At 48.6% G+C, this 15,196-nt stretch overlaps 1 protein-coding gene and 1 long non-coding RNA gene across 4 annotated transcripts in view; both read left to right on the top strand.

The window, feature by feature from the left end:
• The window catches only part of LOC132392017 (disintegrin and metalloproteinase domain-containing protein 33-like), a 156,237-nt gene that overhangs the window by 27,007 nt on the left and 114,034 nt on the right, over nt 1–15,196 (top strand). For all 3 annotated transcript variants that reach the window (XM_059965923.1, XM_059965924.1, XM_059965925.1), the window contains one exon: nt 688–753. In XM_059965923.1, the coding sequence (XP_059821906.1) occupies nt 688–753 (66 nt within the window). The remainder of the gene's footprint in view (nt 1–687; nt 754–15,196) is intronic.
• LOC132390897 (uncharacterized) lies at nt 5,508–8,277 on the top strand. Its single transcript, XR_009511047.1, has 3 exons — nt 5,508–6,217; nt 7,916–8,052; nt 8,129–8,277. It is a non-coding gene; the product is annotated as an uncharacterized LOC132390897 (long non-coding RNA).

Raw genomic sequence — 15,196 nt, 5'->3', positions numbered from 1 at the left:
CACATTTCTGCTTCTCTTGCCAAACAATGGCAGGGCAATACCAAAGGCAGCCGAGAGGCTGATCCTGGGATGTGTGATCAGGACAGATTGAGCAGTTTGGGCATGTTAGAGTTCAGATGAAGGGGGGAACACTAATCACACATCTCAGACCATGAGTTCGGCTTGGCAGCTCAGCTGTTGGGAGAGTCGGAGGTAGGGGTCTTAACAACGTGAGGAGGACTGGTCTGTGTAAAGCCGAGGTACGAAGATATTTCTTCTGTCAGGGACTATAGAATCTGTGGAACTTTGTGCCCTGGCCATTGGTGAGAGACAATCGTTGGAAATGTTTAAGGTAGAGGGGTGTGGGGCTTGGTGCAGGTGGGAAATTGAGGCCTTGAGAAGACTCACTGTCATCCCATCGAATGATGGGGCAGGTCTGGGGGTCCTGACTACCTCCTGCTGCCACCATTCTGTCAATATGGGACAGCCATGGGGTCAAGGCTCAATGGGCTGAGTGGCCTCTCTCCTGCTGATGTTTTGGGGTGGGGTCTGCAGCTGAATTGCTTGGGGCCCAGATCTTCCATTCTCCCTCAACACCGGCCTGACTGGCCTCTGTGTCGTGGCAAAGGCAGGGCAGGAGAACAGTCCCTGGGAAGGTCAGTGTTAACCCATGAGACACACCCTTTCCTCCCATCTCCTCTCCCACAGGTCCGGCGCGATTCCTGGGACACAGAGAAATTCATGGAAATCTATATTGTAGCCGACCATGCAGAGGTCAGAGGTTGCTGGCTGGGCGAGGGGTCAGGGGACTGGGAGGGGGATTACTGGTGGTGTGAGGGGTCAGGGGACTGGGAGGGGGATTACTGGTGGTGTGAGGGGTCAGGGGACTGGGAGGGGGATTATTGGTGGTGTGAGGGGTCAGGGGACTGGGAGGGGGATTACTGGTGGTGTGAGGGGTCAGGGGACTGGGAGGGGGATCACTGGTGGTGTGAGGGGTCAGGGGACTGGGAAGGGGATCACTGGTGGTGTGAGGGGTCAGGGGACTGGGAGGGGGATTACTGGTGGTGTGAGGGGTCAGGGGACTGGGAGGGGGATTACTGGTGGTGTGAGGGGTCAGGGGACTGGGAGGGGGATTATTGGTGGTGTGAGGGGTCAGGGGACTGGGAGGGGGATTACTGGTGGTGTGAGGGGTCAGGGGACTGGGAGGGGGATTACTGGTGGTGTGAGGGGTCAGGGGACTGGGAGAGAGATTACTGGCGTGACGAGGGAACGGGATGGAGGGTGAAGAGTCAGGGGATGGGGGGTTTACTGGTGTGAGGAGCCAGGGAAGGGGATTACTGGCATGGTGAGGGGTAGGGTGAGAGGTTACCATAAGACAGGAGTAGCATTAGGCCATCTGGCCCATCGAGTCTGCTCCGCCATTCAATCATGGCTGATCCTTTTTTCTCCTCGGCAGGCACACTCCCCGGCCTTCTCCCCATAACCTTTGATGCCGTGTCCAATCAAGAACCTATCTATCTCTGCCTTAAATACACCCAATGACTTGGCCTCCACAGCTGCCTGTGGCAACAAATCCACAAATTCACCATCCTCTGGCTAAAGAAATTTCTCCACATCTCTGTTTTGAAAGGATATCCCTCTATCCTGAGGCTGTGCCCTCTTGTGCTCGACTTTTCCACCATGGGAAACATCCTTTCCACAGCTATTCTGTCTAGGCCTTTCAACATTCGAAAGGTTTCAATGAGATTCCCCACCTCCCCCCCATCCTTCTGAATTCCAGTGAGGACAGACCAGAGCTAACGAACGTTTTTCCCGCTATTCATCCTTGGAATCATCCTTCTGAATTGGACCCTGTCCAATGCCAGCACATCTTTCTAGATGAGGGGCCCAAAACTGTTCACAATACTCAAGGTGAGATCTCATCAATGTCTGACAAAGCCTCAACATCACTTCCTGCTCTTGTATTCCAGACCTCTTGAAATGAATCCTAATATGGCATTTGCCTTCCTACTGCCGACTGGACCTGCAAGCTAACTTGTAGAGTTTTGCACAAAATCTCTCAAGTCCCTTTGTACCTCCCGTTTTTGGATTTTCTCCCCAGTTAGAAAATAGTCCAACATTTATTTCTACAATAAAGTGCATGACCATGCATTTTCCAACATTGTATTTTATTTGCCACTCTCTTGCCCCATTCATTACATAACGCCCAATCTAGTATAGCTGATCCCCTCATAGTGATAAACTGCTCTAAAAAGCCGTCTCATAGGCATCAAACAAATTCACTCTCTTAAGATCCATTTCCAACATGATTTTCCCAATTGATCTACATGTTGAAATCTCCCGTAACTACCATAATATTGCCCTTTTGACTTGCCTTTTCTATTTCCTGTTGTAATCTGTGGTCCACCTCCCAGCCACTGTTGGGAGGCCCGTATATAACAGCTGTAAACTTGCCAGTCCAAATAACCACACCACACATAAGTCTTTACCTTAACCTTTCACCAGTTTATTTGTTTGAACTCAGCTGGCGAGAAGACTTGGAGCCAATCATCATGAAGACAGAGTGTCTCTCTCTCCCTGGCGGCTCGCAATGAGCTTTCTAACACTCAGAAACATGACAATTTATAGAACCAGTGAAACAAAGAATCACTTAGTTGAACAGATATTCCAGCCAAGTCAGTTAGAGCAAAACTTAATTACTTAGATAAGAGAGTTACTAAATCAAGGTTTTAATTACAGATAGATTTTTGACTTATCAGTGTGTCTTCTCCAAACAAAGAGGGAACTTAGATCAGTGATGTGAAAGCGTAAGAAATGTACGCAGCCCACAGATCATTCCCAAAGGTACAACTTTGAGTCGTTAATCTAAACAAACTGAAGGCAGTTTTTTTTCAGTCAAGGACAGTCTCTGCAACTTTTCATGGAACAGAGCATACACAAAGTGGCACTTGATTTTAACCCGCTATTTACCAGAATCAGATAATCATTTCTTATGTCCCCTAATTCCTTTAAAATTTCATCACTGCCATCAGGGTCCTTTTACTCTTGCAAGTTTCTGAACTCAACCCACAAGGGTTCAACATCTTCTGATCCTTTGTCACATCGTTCCACTGATTTGATGCCATTCTTCACCAGCAGAGCCACACCGCCCCTCTGCCTACCTTCCTATCCCTCTGATATAACGTGTAACCTTGGACATTCAGCTCCCAACTACAACTGTCCTTCAACCACGATTCAGTGATGGCCACAACATCATACCCAATAATCTATAAAAGTGCAACAAGATCACCCACCTTATTTCTCCTACTCTGTGCATTGAAGTATAACACTTTGATACTGTATTTGCTGCCCTTTTTTGGTTCTGCACCCATAATGCACTGATACTCTCCCCGCTGTCCGCAGTTATGTCTTATCATCTGCCTGCCTCTTCTGAATGTCTGACTGCACGCAATCTTTGCTTTTTTATCATGAGGTCCCTTCATTTCAGTTCCCACCCTCCTACCGAATTAGTTTAAAACACCCCAACAGCTCTAACAAGCCTTCCCACAAGAATTTTGGTGCCCCGTGGGTTGAAGTGCAATTCATCACTTTTGAACAGGGTGAGGGGTTACAGGGACAAGTGAAGGGTTACGGGGAAGGGTATGGGGTTAAGGTGCAGTACGAGAGGTTAGGGGTTATTGGGGTTATAGGAGGGGGGTTACTGGGTGAGCATTTCACTGTGTGAAGGGGGCTATTGGGAGGGGGTGAGAGGGGTTATTGGGAGAGGGAGGTTTGCTGAATGAGGGGGGTTTCTGAGAGGTTGCTGGGTGATGGGGGTTACTGGGGTGAGGGGTTACACGTTGAGATGAAATACAGGATGAGAGGTTACAGGGTGAAGGAGGTTACAGGGTGAGAGGTTATTGGGAGTGGGACGGTTACAGGGTGAGAGGTTACTGGGTGAGGGGGGTTACAGGATGAAGGGATTGCTGGAAGAGGGGGTTGAAGGGTGAAGGGGTTTACAGGGTGAGAGTGAGTAATTGGGTGAGGGGTTTACTGGGTGAGAGGTTACAGGGTGAGGGGGTTACAGGCTGACAGGTTACTGGGGAGGGGGGTTACAGGGTATAAGGGGCTGCTATGTGAGGGGGTGACAGGGTAAAGGGGGTTATGGGGTGAGGGGGTTAACTGAGTGAGGGGTTTACTGGGAAAGGAAAGGTTTCTGTGTGAAGTGGTTACTTGGTGGGGGTTGTTACTGCATGGGGGATTAATGGGTGAGGATGTTGTTACTGGGTGAGGGTGTTATTGAGACTGAGTGGTGGTTGTTACTGGGTGAGAGTGTTATTGAGAGTGAGAGGTGGTTGTTACTGGGTGAGGGTGTTATTGCGAGTGAGAGGTGGTTGTTACTGGGTGAGAGTGTTATTGAGAGTGAGGGGTGGTTGTTACTGGGTGAGGGTGATTGTCATTGCGTGTGAGTGGTGGTTGTTACTGGGTGAGGGTGTTACTGAGAGTGAGGGTGGTTGTTACTGGGTGAGGGTGATTGTTCTTGAGAGTGAGTGGTGGTTGTTATTGGGTGAAGATGTTATTGAGAGTGTGGGTGGTTGTTACTGGGTGAGAGTGTTATTGAGAGTGAGTGGTGGTTGTTACTGGGTGAGAGTGTTATTGAGAGTGAGTGGTGGTTGTTACTGGGTGAGTGTGTTGTTACTGGGTGAGGGTGTTATTGAGAGTGAGTGGTGGTTGTTACTGGGTGAGGGTGTTATTGAGAGTGAGGGTGTTTGTTACTGGGTGAGGGTGTTATTGAGAGTGAGAATGGTTGTTACTGGGTGAGGGTGATTGTTATTGAGAGTGAGTGGTGGTTGTTACTGGGTGAGGGTGTTATTGAGAGTGAGTGGTGGTTGTTACTGGGTGAGGGTGTCATTGAGAGTGAGTGGAGGTTGTTACTGAGTGAGGGTGTCATTGAGAGTGAGTGGTGGTTGTTACTGGGTGAGGGTGATTGTCATTGAGAGTGAGTGGTGGTTGTTACTGGGTGAGGGTGTTATTGAGAGTGAGGGTGGTTGTTACTGGGTGAGGGTGATTGTCATTGAGAGTGAGTGGTGGTTGTTACTGGGTGAGGGTGTTATTGAGAGTGAGGGTGGTTGTTACTGGGAGAGGGTGATTGTTATTGAGAGTGAGGGTGGTTGTTACTGGGTAAGGGTGTTATTGAGAGTGAGGGGTGGTTGTTACTGGGTGAGGGTGATTGTTATTGAGAGTGTGGGTGGTTGTTACTGGGTGAGAGTGTTATTGAGAGTGAGTGGTGGTTGTTCCTGGGTGAGGGTGTTATTGAGAGTGAGAGGTGGTTGTTACTGGGTGAGAGTGTTATTGAGAGTGAGTGGTGGTTGTTACTGGGTGAGGGTGTTATTGAGAGTGAGAGGTGGTTGTTACTGGGTGAGGGTGTTATTGAGAGTGAGGGTGGTTGTTACTGGGTGAGGGTGATTGTTATTGAGAGTGAGTGGTGGTTGTTACTGGGTGAGTGTGTTGTTATTGGGTGAGGGTGTTATTGAGAGTGAGTGGTGGTTACTGGGTGAGGGTATATTGAGAGTGAGGGTGTACGTTACTGGGTGAGGGTGTTATTGAGAGTGAGGGTGGTTGTTACTGGGTGAGTGTGTTATTGAGAGTGAGTGGTGGTTGTTAATGGGTGAGGGTGTTATTGAGAGTGAGTGGTGGTTGTTACTGGGTGAGGGTGTTATTGAGAGTCAGGGTGTTTGTTACTGGGTGAGGGTGTTATTGAGAGTGAGGGTGGTTGTTACTGGGTGAGGGTGATTGTTATTGAGAGTGAGTGGTGGTTGTTACTGGGTGAGGGTGTTATTGAGAGTGAGTGGTGGTTGTTACTGGGTGAGGGTGACATTGAGAGTGAGTGGTGGTTGTTACTGGGTGAGGGTGTCATTGAGAGTGAGTGGTGGTTGTTACTGGGTAAGGGTGTCATTGAGAGTGAGAGGTGGTTGTTACTGTGTGAGTGTGTTGTTACTGGGTGAGGGTGTTATTGAGAGTGAGAGGTGGTTGTTACTGGGTGAGAGTGTTATTGAGAGTGAGCGGTGGTTGTTACTGGGTGAGGGTGATTGTCTGAGAGTGAGTGGTGGTTGTTACTGGGTGAGGGTGTTATTGAGAGTGAGGGTGGTTGTTACTGGGTGAGGGTGTTATTGAGAGTGAGTGGTGGTTCTTACTGTGTGAGGGTGTTATTGAGAGTGAGGGTGGTTGTTACTGGGTGAGGGCGTTATTGAGAGTGAGGGTGGTTGTTACTGGGTGAGAGTGTTATTGAGAGTGAGGGGTGGTTGTTACTGGGTGAGGTTATTATTGAGAGTGAGGGTGTTTGTTACTGGGTGAGGGTGTTATTGAGAGTGAGAGGTGGTTGTTACTGGGTGAGAGTGTTATTGAGAGTGAGGGGTGGTTGTTACTGGGTGAGGGTGATTGTCATTGAGAGTGAGTGGTGGTTGTTACTGGGTGAGGGGGTTATTGAGTGAGGGTGGTTGTTACTGGGTGAGGGTGATTGTTATTGAGAGTGAGTGGTGGTTGTTACTGGGTGAGGGTGTTATTGAGAGTGAGTGGTGGTTGTTACTGGGTGAGGGTGTCATTGAGAGTGAGGGTGTACGTTACTGGGTGAGGGTGTTATTGAGAGTGAGAGGTGGTTGTTACTGGGTGAGAGTGTTATTGAGAGTGAGGGGTGGTTGTTACTGGGTGAGGGTGATTGTCATTGAGAGTGAGTGGTGGTTGTTACTGGGTGAGAGTGTTATTGAGAGTGAGGGTGGTTGTTACTGGGTGAGGGTGATTGTTATTGAGAGTGAGTGGTGGTTGTTACTGGGTGAGGGTGTTATTGAGAGTGAGAGGTGGTTGTTACTGGGTGAGAGTGTTATTGAGAGTGAGGGGTGGTTGTTACTGGGTGAGGGTGATTGTCATTGAGAGTGAGTGGTGGTTGTTACTGGGTGAGGGTGTTATTGAGAGTGAGGGTGGTTGTTACTGGGAGAGGGTGATTGTTATTGAGAGTGAGGGTGGTTGTTACTGGGTGAGGGTGTTATTGAGAGTGAGGGGTGGTTGTTACTGGGTGAGGGTGATTGTTATTGAGAGTGTGGGTGGTTGTTACTGGGTGAGAGTGTTATTGAGAGTGAGTGGTGGTTGTTCCTGGGTGAGGGTGTTATTGAGAGTGAGAGGTGGTTGTTACTGGGTGAGAGTGTTATTGAGAGTGAGTGGTGGTTGTTACTGGGTGAGGGTGTTATTGAGAGTGAGAGGTGGTTGTTACTGGGTGAGAGTGTTATTGAGAGTGAGGGGTGGTTGTTACTGGGTGAGGGTGATTGTCATTGAGAGTGAGTGGTGGTTGTTACTGGGTGAGGGTGTTATTGAGAGTGAGGGTGGTTGTTACTGGGTGAGGGTGATTGTTATTGAGAGTGAGTGGTGGTTGTTACTGGGTGAGTGTGTTGTTATTGGGTGAGGGTGTTATTGAGAGTGAGTGGTGGTTGTTACTGGGTGAGGGTATATTGAGAGTGAGGGTGTACGTTACTGGGTGAGGGTGTTATTGAGAGTGAGGGTGGTTGTTACTGGGTGAGTGTGTTATTGAGAGTGAGTGGTGGTTGTTAATGGGTGAGGGTGTTATTGAGAGTGAGTGGTGGTTGTTACTGGGTGAGTGTGTTGTTACTGGGTGAGGGCGTACGTTACTGGGTGAGGGTGTTATTGAGAGTGAGGGTGGTTGTTACTGGGTGAGGGTGTTATTGAGAGTGAGTGGTGGTTGTTACTGGGTGAGGGTGTTATTGAGAGTGAGTGGTGGTTGTTACTGGGTGAGGGTGACATTGAGAGTGAGTGGTGGTTGTTACTGGGTAAGGGTGTCATTGAGAGTGAGTGGTGGTTGTTACTGGGTGAGGGTGTCATTGAGAGTGAGTGGTGGTTGTTACTGGGTGAGTGTGTTGTTACTGGGTGAGGGTGTTATTGAGAGTGAGAGGTGGTTGTTACTGGGTGAGAGTGTTATTGAGAGTGAGCGGTGGTTGTTACTGGGTGAGGGTGATTGTCTGAGAGTGAGTGGTGGTTGTTACTGGGTGAGGGTGTTATTGAGAGTGAGGGTGGTTGTTACTGGGTGAGGTTATTATTGAGAGAGAGGGTGTTTGTTACTGGGTGAGGGTGTTATTGAGAGTGAGGGTGGTTGTTACTGGGTGAGGGTGTTATTGAGAGTGAGTGGTGGTTCTTACTGTGTGAGGGTGTTATTGAGAGTGAGGGTGGTTGTTACTGGGTGAGGTTATTATTGAGAGTGAGGGTGTTTGTTACTGGGTGAGGGTGTTATTGAGAGTGAGAGGTGGTTGTTACTGGGTGAGAGTGTTATTGAGAGTGAGGGGTGGTTGTTACTGGGTGAGGGTGATTGTCATTGAGAGTGAGTGGTGGTTGTTACTGGGTGAGAGTGTTATTGAGAGTGAGGGTGGTTGTTACTGGGTGAGGGTGATTGTTATTGAGAGTGAGTGGTGGTTGTTACTGGGTGAGGGTGTTATTGAGAGTGAGTGGTGGTTGTTACTGGGTGAGGGTGTTATTGAGAGTGAGAGGTGGTTGTTACTGGGTGAGGGTGTCATTGAGAGTGAGTGGTGGTAACTGGGTGAGAGTATTATTGAGAGTGAGAGGTGGGTGTTACTGGGTGAGTGTGTTGTTACTGGGTGAGGGTGTTATTGAGAGTGAGTGGTGGTTGTTACTGGGTGAGAGTGTTATTGAGAGTGAGGGGTGGTTGTTACTGGGTGAGGGTGATTGTCATTGAGAGTGAGTGGTGGTTGTTACTGGGTGAGGGTGTTATTGAGTGAGGGTGGTTGTTACTGGGTGAGGGTGATTGTTATTGAGAGTGAGTGGTGGTTGTTACTGGGTGAGGGTGTTATTGAGAGTGAGTGGTGGTTGTTACTGGGTGAGGGTGTCATTGAGAGTGAGTGGAGGTTGTTACTGGGTGAGGGTGTTATTGAGAGTGAGGGTGGTTGTTACTGGGTGAGATTGTTATTGAGAGTGAGAGGTGGTTGTTACTGGGTGAGTGTGTTGTTACTGGGTGAGGGTGTTTTTGAGAGTGTGTGGTGGTTGTTACTGGGTGAGGGTGTTATTGAGAGTGAGTGGTGGTTGCTAATGGGTGAGAGTGTTATTGAGAGTGAGTGTGTTGTTACTGGGTGAGGGTGTCATTGAGAGTGAGTGGAGGTTGTTACTGGGTGAGGGTGTTATTGAGAGTGAGGGTGGTTGTTACTGGGTGAGATTGTTATTGAGAGTGAGAGGTGGTTGTTACTGGGTGAGTGTGTTGTTACTGGGTGAGGGTGTATTTGAGAGTGTGTGGTGGTTGTTACTGGGTGAGTGTGTTGTTATTGGGTGAGGGTGTTATTGAGAGTGAGTGGTGGTTGTTACTGGGTGAGGGTATATTGAGAGTGAGGGTGTACGTTACTGGGTGAGGGTGTTATTGAGAGTGAGGGTGGTTGTTACTGGGTGAGTGTGTTATTGAGAGTGAGTGGTGGTTGTTAATGGGTGAGGGTGTTATTGAGAGTGAGGGTGGTTGTTACTGGGTGAGTGTGTTATTGAGAGTGAGTGGTGGTTGTTACTGGGTGAGGGTGATTGTTATTGAGAGTGAGTGGTGGTTGTTACTGGGTGAGGGTGTTATTGAGAGTGAGTGGTGGTTGTTACTGGGTGAGGGTGTCATTGAGAGTGAGTGGTGGTTGTTACTGGGTGAGTGTGTTGTTACTGGGTGAGGGTGTTATTGAGAGTGAGAGGTGGTTGTTACTGGGTGAGAGTGTTATTGAGAGTGAGTGGTGGTTGTTACTGGGTGAGGGTGTTATTGAGAGTGAGTGGTGGTTCTTACTGTGTGAGGGTGTTATTGAGAGTGAGGGTGGTTGTTACTGGGTGAGGTTATTATTGAGAGTGAGGGTGTTTGTTACTGGGTGAGGGTGTTATTGAGAGTGAGGGTGGTTGTTACTGGGTGAGGGTGTTATTGAGAGTGAGTGGTGGTTCTTACTGTGTGAGGGTGTTATTGAGAGTGAGGGTGGTTGTTACTGGGTGAGGTTATTATTGAGAGTGAGGGTGTTTGTTACTGGGTGAGGGTGTTATTGAGAGTGAGAGGTGGTTGTTACTGGGTGAGAGTGTTATTGAGAGTGAGGGGTGGTTGTTACTGGGTGAGGGTGATTGTCATTGAGAGTGAGTGGTGGTTGTTACTGGGTGAGAGTGTTATTGAGAGTGAGGGTGGTTGTTACTGGGTGAGGGTGATTGTTATTGAGAGTGAGTGGTGGTTGTTACTGGGTGAGGGTGTTATTGAGAGTGAGAGGTGGTTGTTACTGGGTGAGGGTGTCATTGAGAGTGAGTGGTGGTAACTGGGTGAGAGTATTATTGAGAGTGAGAGGTGGGTGTTACTGGGTGAGTGTGTTGTTACTGGGTGAGGGTGTTATTGAGAGTGAGTGGTGGTTGTTACTGGGTGAGTGTGTTGTTACTGGGTGAGGGTGTTATTGAGAGTGAGAGGTGGTTGTTACTGGGTGAGAGTGTTATTGAGAGTGAGGGGTGGTTGTTACTGGGTGAGGGTGATTGTCATTGAGAGTGAGTGGTGGTTGTTACTGGGTGAGGGTGTTATTGAGTGAGGGTGGTTGTTACTGGGTGAGGGTGATTGTTATTGAGAGTGAGTGGTGGTTGTTACTGGGTGAGGGTGTTATTGAGAGTGAGTGGTGGTTGTTACTGGGTGAGGGTGTCATTGAGAGTGAGTGGAGGTTGTTACTGGGTGAGGGTGTTATTGAGAGTGAGGGTGGTTGTTACTGGGTGAGATTGTTATTGAGAGTGAGAGGTGGTTGTTACTGGGTGAGTGTGTTGTTACTGGGTGAGGGTGTTTTTGAGAGTGTGTGGTGGTTGTTACTGGGTGAGGGTGTTATTGAGAGTGAGTGGTGGTTGCTAATGGGTGAGAGTGTTATTGAGAGTGAGTGTGTTGTTACTGGGTGAGGGTGTTATTGAGAGTGAGAGGTGGTTGTTACTGGGTGAGAGTGTTATTGAGAGTGAGGGGTGGTTGTTACTGGGTGGGGGTGATTGTCATTGCGTGTGAGTGGTGGTTGTTACTGGGTGAGGGTGTTACTGAGAGTGAGGGTGGTTGTTACTGGGTGAGGGTGATTGTTCTTGAGAGTGAGTGGTGGTTGTTATTGGGTGAAGATGTTATTGAGAGTGTGGGTGGTTGTTACTGGGTGAGAGTGTTATTGAGAGTGAGTGGTGGTTGTTACTGGGTGAGGGTGTTATTGAGAGTGAGTGGTGGTTGTTACTGGGTGAGAGTGTTATTGAGAGTGAGTGGTGGTTGTTACTGGGTGAGTGTGTTGTTACTGGGTGAGGGTGTTATTGAGAGTGAGTGGTGGTTGTTACTGGGTGAGGGTGTTATTGAGAGTGAGGGTGTTTGTTACTGGGTGAGGGTGTTATTGAGAGTGAGAGTGGTTGTTACTGGGTGAGGGTGATTGTTATTGAGAGTGAGTGGTGGTTGTTACTGGGTGAGGGTGTTATTGAGAGTGAGTGGTGGTTGTTACTGGGTGAGGGTGTCATTGAGAGTGAGTGGAGGTTGTTACTGAGTGAGGGTGTCATTGAGAGTGAGTGGTGGTTGTTACTGGGTGAGAGTGTTATTGAGAGTGAGAGGTGGTTGTTACTGGGTGAGTGTGTTGTTAGTGGGTGAGGGTGTTTTTCAGAGTGTGTGGTGGTTGTTACTGGGTGAGGGTGTTATTGAGAGTGAGTGGTGGTTGCTAATGGGTGAGAGTGTTATTGAGAGTGAGTGTGTTGTTACTGGGTGAGGGTGTTATTGAGAGTGAGAGGTGGTTGTTACTGGGTGAGAGTGTTATTGAGAGTGAGGTGTGGTTGTTACTGGGTGAGGGTGATTGTCATTGAGAGTGAGTGGTGGTTGTTACTGGGTGAGGGTGTTATTGAGAGTGAGGGTGGTTGTTACTGGGAGAGGGTGATTGTTATTGAGAGTGAGGGTGGTTGTTACTGGGTGAGGGTGTTATTGAGAGTGAGGGTGGTTGTTACTGGGAGAGGGTGATTGTTATTGAGAGTGAGGGTGGTTGTTACTGGGTGAGGGTGTTATTGAGAGTGAGGGGTGGTTGTTACTGGGTGAGGGTGATTGTTATTGAGAGTGTGGGTGGTTGTTACTGGGTGAGAGTGTTATTGAGAGTGAGTGGTGGTTGTTCCTGGGTGAGGGTGTTATTGAGAGTGAGAGGTGGTTGTTACTGGGTGAGAGTGTTATTGAGAGTGAGTGGTGGTTGTTACTGGGTGAGGGTGTTATTGAGAGTGAGAGGTGGTTGTTACTGGGTGAGAGTGTTATTGAGAGTGAGGGGTGGTTGTTACTGGGTGAGGGTGATTGTCATTGAGAGTGAGTGGTGGTTGTTACTGGGTGAGGGTGTTATTGAGAGTGAGGGTGGTTGTCACTGGGTGAGGGTGATTGTTATTGAGAGTGAGTGGTGGTTGTTACTGGGTGAGTGTGTTGTTATTGGGTGAGGGTGTTATTGAGAGTGAGTGGTGGTTGTTACTGGGTGAGGGTATATTGAGAGTGAGGGTGTACGTTACTGGGTGAGGGTGTTATTGAGAGTGAGGGTGGTTGTTACTGGGTGAGAGTGTTATTGAGAGTGAGAGGTGGTTGTTACTGGGTGAGTGTGTTGTTAGTGGGTGAGGGTGTTTTTGAGAGTGTGTGGTGGTTGTTACTGGGTGAGGGTGTTATTGAGAGTGAGTGGTGGTTGTTCCTGGGTGAGGGTGTTATTGAGAGTGAGAGGTGGTTGTTACTGGGTGAGAGTGTTATTGAGAGTGAGTGGTGGTTGTTACTGGGTGAGGGTGTTATTGAGAGTGAGAGGTGGTTGTTACTGGGTGAGAGTGTTATTGAGAGTGAGGGGTGGTTGTTACTGGGTGAGGGTGATTGTCATTGAGAGTGAGTGGTGGTTGTTACTGGGTGAGGGTGTTATTGAGAGTGAGGGTGGTTGTCACTGGGTGAGGGTGATTGTTATTGAGAGTGAGTGGTGGTTGTTTCTGGGTGAGTGTGTTGTTATTGGGTGAGGGTGTTATTGAGAGTGAGTGGTGGTTGCTACTGGGTGAGGGTATATTGAGAGTGAGGGTGTACGTTACTGGGTGAGGGTGTTATTGAGAGTGAGGGTGGTTGTTACTGGGTGAGTGTGTTATTGAGAGTGAGTGGTGGTTGTTAATGGGTGAGGGTGTTATTGAGAGTGAGTGGTGGTTGTTACTGGGTGTGGGTGTTATTGAGAGTCAGGGTGTTTGTTACTGGGTGAGGGTGTTATTGAGAGTGAGGGTGGTTGTTACTGGGTGAGGGTGATTGTTATTGAGAGTGAGTGGTGGTTGTTACTGGGTGAGGGTGTTATTGAGAGTGAGAGGTGGTTGTTACTGGGTGAGGGTGACATTGAGAGTGAGTGGTGGTTGTTACTGGGTAAGGGTGTCATTGAGAGTGAGAGGTGGTTGTTACTGGGTGAGGGTGTCATTGAGAGTGAGTGGTGGTTGTTACTGGGTGAGGGTGTTATTGAGAGTGAGAGGTGGTTGTTACTGGGTGAGGGTGTTATTGAGAGTGAGAGGTGGTTGTTACTGGGTGAGGGTGACATTGAGAGTGAGTGGTGGTTGTTACTGGGTAAGGGTGTCATTGAGAGTGAGAGGTGGTTGTTACTGGGTGAGGGTGTCATTGAGAGTGAGTGGTGGTTGTTACTGGGTAAGGGTGTCATTGAGAGTGAGTGGTGGTTGTTACTGGGTGAGGTTATTATTGAGAGTGAGGGTGTTTGTTACTGGGTGAGGGTGTTATTGAGAGTGAGAGGTGGTTGTTACTGGGTGAGAGTGTTATTGAGAGTGAGGGGTGGTTGTTACTGGGTGAGGGTGATTGTCATTGAGAGTGAGTGGTGGTTGTTACTGGGTGAGAGTGTTATTGAGAGTGAGGGGTGGTTGTTACTGGGTGAGGGTGTTATTGAGAGTGAGTGGTGGTTGTTACTGGGTGAGGGTGTTATTGAGAGTGAGAGGTGGTTGTTACTGGGTGAGGGTGTCATTGAGAGTGAGTGGTGGTTACTGGGTGAGAGTATTATTGAGAGTGAGAGGTGGTTGTTACTGGGTGAGACTGTTATTGAGAGTGAGTGGTGGTTGTTACTGGGTGAGGGTGTTATTGAGAGTGAGTGGTGGTTGTTACTGGGTGAGAGTGTTATTGAGAGTGAGTGGTGGTTGTTACTGGGTGAGGGTGTTATTGAGAGTGAGTGGTGGTTGTTACTGGGTGAGAGTGTTATTGAGAGTGAGTGGTGGTTGTTACGGGGTGAGGGTGTTATTGAGAGTGAGTGGTGGTTGTTACTGGGTGAGGGTGTTATTGAGAGTGAGTGGTGGTTGTTACTGGGTGAGGGTGTTATTGAGAGTGAGGGTGTTTGTTACTGGGTGAGGGTGTTATTGAGAGTGAGGGTGGTTGTTACTGGGTGAGGCTGATTGTTATTGAGAGTGAGTGGTGGTTGTTACTGGGTGAGGGTGTTATTGAGAGTGAGTGGTGGTTGTTACTGGGTGAGGGTGTTATTGAGAGTGAGGGTGTTTGTTACTGGGTGAGGATGTTATTGAGAGTGAGGGTGTTTGTTACTGGGTGAGGGTGATTGTTATTGAGAGTGAGTGGTGGCTGTTACTGGGTGAGGGTGTTATTGAGAGTGAGTGGTGGTGTTACTGGGTGAGGGTGTCATTGAGAGTGAGTGGTGGTTGTTACTGGGTGAGAGTGTTATTGAGAGTGAGAGGTGGTTGTTACTGGGTGAGGGTGATTGTTATTGAGAGTGAGTGGTGGCTGTTACTGGGTGAGGGTGTTATTGAGAGTGAGTGGTGGTTGTTACTGGGTGAGTGTGTTGTTACTGGGTGAGGGTGTTATTGAGAGTGAGAGGTGGTTGTTACTGGGTGAGAGTGTAATTGAGAGTGAGGGGTTGGTTGTTACTGGGTGAGGGTGATTGTCATTGAGAGTGAGTGGTGGTTGTTACTGGGTGAGGGTGTTACTGAGAGTGAGGGTGGTTGTTACTGGGTGAGGGTGATTGTTATTGAGAGTGAGGGTGGTTGTTAGAGGGTGAGGGTGTTTTTGAGAGTGAGTGGTGGTTGTTACTGGGTGAGGGTGTTATTGAGAGTGAGTGGTGGTTGTTACTGGGTGAGGGTGTTATTGAAAGTGAGTGGTGGTTGTTACTGGGTGAGGGTGTTATTGAGAGTGAGGGTGTTTGTTACTGGGTGAGGGTGTTATTGAGAGTGAGGGTGGTTGTTACTGGGTGAGGGTGATTGTTAT

Source organism: Hypanus sabinus, chromosome 3 (genome assembly GCF_030144855.1).
Source record: "Hypanus sabinus isolate sHypSab1 chromosome 3, sHypSab1.hap1, whole genome shotgun sequence".
In the NCBI taxonomy this organism is placed as follows: Eukaryota; Metazoa; Chordata; class Chondrichthyes; order Myliobatiformes; family Dasyatidae; genus Hypanus; species Hypanus sabinus.
The sequence above is the reverse complement of the archived record's forward strand: the minus strand, read 5'-3'. Positions and strand labels throughout refer to the sequence as shown.